The sequence below is a fragment of the Lactuca serriola genome, chromosome 3 (assembly GCF_051521515.1).
Source record: "Lactuca serriola cultivar US96UC23 chromosome 3, Lser_US96UC23_V15, whole genome shotgun sequence".
NCBI lineage: Eukaryota > Viridiplantae > Streptophyta > Magnoliopsida > Asterales > Asteraceae > Lactuca > Lactuca serriola.
In genome coordinates, this window is record NC_136410.1 from 155,094,716 (window position 1) to 155,100,213 (window position 5,498).

General features: G+C 30.8%; 1 protein-coding gene across 1 annotated transcript; it reads left to right on the forward strand.

Annotated features, from left to right (window-relative positions):
• Positions 1 to 586: 586 nt before the first annotated feature.
• Positions 587 to 3,563, forward strand: LOC145093294 (transcription factor BIM2-like). The gene is made up of 8 exons (XM_079031385.1): positions 587 to 764; positions 869 to 977; positions 1,064 to 1,151; positions 1,606 to 1,675; positions 1,762 to 1,857; positions 1,944 to 2,305; positions 2,396 to 2,525; positions 3,249 to 3,563. Exons 2-8 carry the CDS (start codon positions 884 to 886, stop codon positions 3,366 to 3,368), a joined length of 960 nt encoding a protein of 319 aa, XP_078887511.1. The 5' UTR covers positions 587 to 764; positions 869 to 883; the 3' UTR covers positions 3,369 to 3,563.
• Positions 3,564 to 5,498: the final 1,935 nt, after the last annotated feature.

The window sequence follows — 5,498 nt, forward strand, 5'->3', positions numbered from 1 at the left end:
TGTAATTGGAAGCAGTGGAAGGTTGGAGCAGAACATAACATGTAGCAATCCTATATCATAGAACATACTAACACGTAGCAGTTGGTGCCTCTGACCAAAAGAAAACCCAACAAAGAAAAATAGAAAAAAATTCCACCATTCAGAACAGAGAACTGTTCACAAAGAGGATTCTCTTTTAATATATTATATAATTTGTAAAATTGTTTTAGTGATCGTTACAGTAAAACTTGACAACTTTTGTGAAATAATGTCGATAAAATAGTTACAAAAATCACTTTATAAAATTGCGTACCCACATTGTTAGTAATATTTACAACAAAGGAATAAATATTTTACAAATATCTTATATACTTCAAAATAAATAGTGCTGTATTTTCATAAATAAATAATAAAGTGTATTATGGAAAATGTAATTATTAAAAAAAAAAAAGAGAGTTCAAATTCCAAAGTCCAAACAAACTCCAATATGGGCCTCGTCCGTGCAAGCCCAAAAGTGTACACTTTAGCAAACCTGGTCCAAGTTAACGTGTGCACCGCGGCGTATTTTATCACACACCATTATCACAAACAAATAAATGTTTTAATTAAAAAAGCATCAAGCTAGGGCTTTTCAGTGACCCGTACAGTTGTCCACCGTATCCCATTTCTCCGGCCCTCTCGGAAATTAAACCACCAAACTCCTCCGCCGTACCGACTTTTATCGCCGCCGACGTCGCCGCAACACCGACTGCAGCTCCGCCTCTCCCTCTACGCTTAAACACTAGGTTTTGTTTCCGTATCTACACCTTTGCTTATCCGTATCGTGTGAGTTTGTTTGTTTGCCTCAATTGCGCCATTTATGTGATGATAGAATTTTGTGTTTCTTCAGAAGGAATTGGAGCTGATGGTAAGGACTGTGAAGAATCATCATCATCAAGAAGAAGAAGAGGATGAAGAAGATTTCATTTCGAGAACAACTGATGCTTCCTCACAGAAAGGTTTTTTATTTCGTAAAAACATACGTATTTTATATACCTAGATTTGTGCATGCAGAATTGAAATTGAACTTTCTAATTGAATGCAGATGGAAGGAGGAATGATCAGAAGGCGAGCTCTCATCGTTCTAAGCATTCTGAGACGGAGCAGCGTCGAAGGAGCAAAATTAACGAGAGGCATGCATGCTTGATTTTTTTCATCTTATCTTAAATCATTACCCTTTTCTGTTCCATACACATGCTTTCTCAACATAGGATTAAAGAATTTCTGTTCATAGCTTGCTTACACTCTGTATTTTTGGAAAGAAAGGGAGGGAAATTGAAGAAAAAAAGTCTCTCTGCCTCTCTTTCCATATATGAATTGTGAAAAAGGATTCGTGTAGTATAATCTATCAGGATGATTAGGGTTGAAGGAGATGTTTATTCCACAATGAAAACATGTTTTCATTTAGGACTTTTTATATAAACAAACTATTCCAATTTCTTGCTTTTACAATCTGGAATAAAAAGGTTCTACTTCTACATGCAACTTGATGCATCCTTTTCATTGTGATGCAAATTATTCTACAACATGTTCTCATGCACACTGTTTCTACTTTCTAATCAACCTAATAACCTTGAAACTACACAGATTCCAGATTTTAAGAGACCTCATTCCTCAAAATGATCAGAAAAGAGACAGAGCTTCTTTCTTGTTAGAGGTATGTAACTATGTATCCTTGTTATATACAACTACAACCTTTTCTATACTTGAACATAACTCTACTAATCTTTCTTATGAACTTAGGTGATTCAATATATCCAATTTTTACAAGAAAAGTTACAAGTATATGAAGGAACATTTCATGGTTGGAGTCCAGAGCCCACAAAGTTAATGCCATGGGTATAAATATAATTTTTATTTTTTCATCATAATATTAACATCCATATAACTATAAAGATGTTAATCTATAAATCTTTTTTGAACAGAGAGGAAATAGTGTCACAGACACCTTCACAGATCAATCACAACCCATAAAAAACGGATCTTTACACGAGGGTAATATCGTCTTTTCCCCACCAATGCTGTCAAACACACAGAGCTTGATAGAACACGAACTGAGTCACTCTTCAGCTGCCCGAGCAGCTGCCCTTGACATACCATTACAGCAAAACACATATCTGCCCGAACCTGACCCTGACCCTGCCCGGGCTGCCCGGATTCCTCATGAATATTGGGATGATAGATCTCTAATGAATGAGGATGCTACTCCAAATGAGCTTCAAGAATTGAAGATGCAAAGTGAAGGAGATAGAGATAGAGATAGAATCTCAGATGCTTATTCCAAAGGGTGAGTATTTTTTCTTTTTTTTCATTTTCTTGAATTATTTGATTTAATGTTTTTGTTAATTAATATTTTTTATGTGATTATTAATTACAGGCTGTTGAATAATTTAACTCAAGCATTGGGTTCTTGTGGAGTTGATCTTTCACAAGCGAATATTTCTGTGCAATTTGATATCAGAAAAGGCACAAGTAGTGGATCAACTTCAACATCTTTTGGAATCAAGGTCAATAAAAAAAACCATATTTTATAGTTTTTTTTTTATAAAATGGCAAGATACATAAAAAGATTAAAAGCCACTCTATTTTGACTTTCATTGACAAAATGGACCTTAATATAGTGGCTTTTATGTAATTTTCCTTTGATAAAATTGTGAAAGTAGGTTGTGTATTTTTATATTTCAACCATTTTATAAAACCGGGTAACCAGAAAAATATTTTGGAATGGAAGGGTAAATTGGTCATTTAGTCTATAGTGAGTAAAAAATGGACCTTAATATAGTGGCTTTTATGTAATTTGCCTTTGATGAAACGGTGAAAGTATGTTGTTTTTTTTTTTTTCTCTATATTTTAACCATTTATATAACCGGGTAACCAGGAAAATATTTTGAAATGTAAGGGTAAAATGGTCATTTAGTCTATAGTGGTTAAAATACAAAAATGGCCCAAATATGGTGGCTTTTATGTAATTTGCCTTTGATAAAATGGGGAAAGCAGGTTGTGTGAGGGTAAAATGGTCATTTGAAGTGTAAGGGTAAAATGGTCATTTTAGTTTTGTTAAGGTTTGTATGGCTGAAGTGAGTGAACAGAAAATGGATAGAGTGAGTGGTCTCTGTTTCTTTGTATTTTGTATAGCGGATAAGATAAACCGTCTTAATGAGAAAGACTAAATGACCATTTTACCCTTATGACAATATTCTTGAATTATGAGTGTGTGTGTGTGTGTTCAGGAGCATGATTTTCTATCTGATGGTAATCAAGGAATGGAACACTGTGCGATTAGGAGGAGAGATGATGATGTTGTTTATGATCAAGTGCTCAAGAAACCAAGAACACAACAAAACCAGTAATTACTTATTTCTTTCTGTTACACTCATAATTTATAAGGTTTTTTTTTTTTTTATTTTTTTTATTTTATTTAAAAAAAATATATGGAAACTTGTTTCGTTGTACATGTTTTTTACTAGAAAATGGGGGGAGTTATGTATTTAACTTTTGTAGCCTTGGGCTTCCATTGCAAATTAGAGAAGCTGCTTTTTTTTTTTTTTTTTCTTTTCTTTTTTCTTTTTTCTTTTTTCTTTTTTCTTTTTCTTTTATGTCATCTAATTACCAACAAAAGTGAAAGTTCATTGGGTTCAAACGACTAGTATAACGGCTATATCGCCTTTTCTTTAAATACGATTTTCTAAATTCATGACTTTAGTACCCGTTTTTTGGATTTTTATCAAGAATTATAAAAATTTAGGTAAAACTGAAAACTCTAAGTCGTAGGGAATAGGATCTATCCTATATGGAATTTTTTGTAACCGAATAAAATATCATTAGATTAGATATAGTCTAGCGGTATTATATGTTGTTGGAAAGGTGTATCAGCAAAATGTTAAGGGTTTAAATAAATAGTTTAGGGAGTAATAGAAAAAATGCCACTACAGAATTATGCATTAGCCAAAGTAATAGAAAAAAAATAAGATATTGTTAATTAGCAAAACATAATTCTATCAAACCTTTATTTATTTAGCATACTATCAACACACATCCAATTTTTCTTTTTTGTAATTTTATTAAAAACCAACTCAACCTAACTTTTTATCATAACAACTTATAATTTTTAATCCGTTTTTATTATTTTTCAAGGTGATAAAAAATAAAACAATTTATTTTGTTTTCTAAAAAACTAAAATTTTATTTTGTTTATCTTTCAATTATAAGTTTTTAAAAGTTATATATATATATATATATATATATATATATATATATATATATATATAGAGAGAGAGAGAGAGAGAGAGAGAGAGAGAGAATCAGGTATTTATTGTATATTATTTACTTTTAATAAGAATAAAATATAATTAAATACTAAATAAGTTTGATAAAGAAAAAGAAATCATCCTATTAATTTTACTTGAATTTATTTGTCTTATAATGTTTTGGTTTTGGTTTAGGTTTACAAATTTATGGATAATCATAAAATATCATAATATTATGAAAAATATCGAGAAATAACAACGGACGAGTCCGGTTTATAACCGAGAACCCAATTTTTTGGGTATCGAGTACCAATCCCATTTTAGTATCAATTTTCTATGTGCAACAGTTGATGTTTGAGGCTATAGAGTTCGGGCTTAAGTACAACAAAACAAGAGGTTCTTAATCCACATCTAAAATTAAGAAAAGAAAGAACATATAGGAAAATAATCAGCCCCATCTGAGTTCATATAAGAGAGTTACAAGTATACAAAGCTGAAGAATTTTTTACACTTCTATTAAGAAGAAAATAGTCTTAGAAATTTATGTTAAAAAGTACTCATGTCTAGTATTATGTAACTTAGACTATACTTATCCAAATTAGTTGATTCTTAAGCCTAACATGTAAACAAGATAGAGAAGAAGGTGCAGGGAAATATTAGGTTAATATGAGTTCATATGAGAGATTTTTAAGTGTTTAAAGTTGAATGAAATTATGCACAAATTCTAATAAGAATAAAAAACTAAGTCCGAAAAATTAAGTTTTTAAGTCTCCATTTTTTGGGCTATGTGACTCGGACTATACTGATCTAGAGTAGTTGATGCTTAAGCCTAATATACAGAGAAGAAGGTGCATGAAGAAGAATAAGCTCATTTGTACAAAAGTGTTATAAGGGTCAAAATTAGTTCATTTGATCTTTAAGGGTATTCCTTTAAATTTTGGTTCAATTCTGGTACTTACTCGAACCCAAAGCACCGAATGCTGCTAGTCTCGAGAACTAAAATGCTTGATTTAAAGAAATTGAACTACACATCCTTACTCCATTCAAAAAAACCATTTTACCTTTACTTTTATATATATTTTTTCTTTTATATATATATATATATATATATATATATATATATATATATATATATATAATGTAAGCGAAAAAATATAAAACAAATAATATGCATTGCAATTTCTTTAAACCACAATGATACATCTTATTAAATTTTCAAAGGTTAGACTGAAA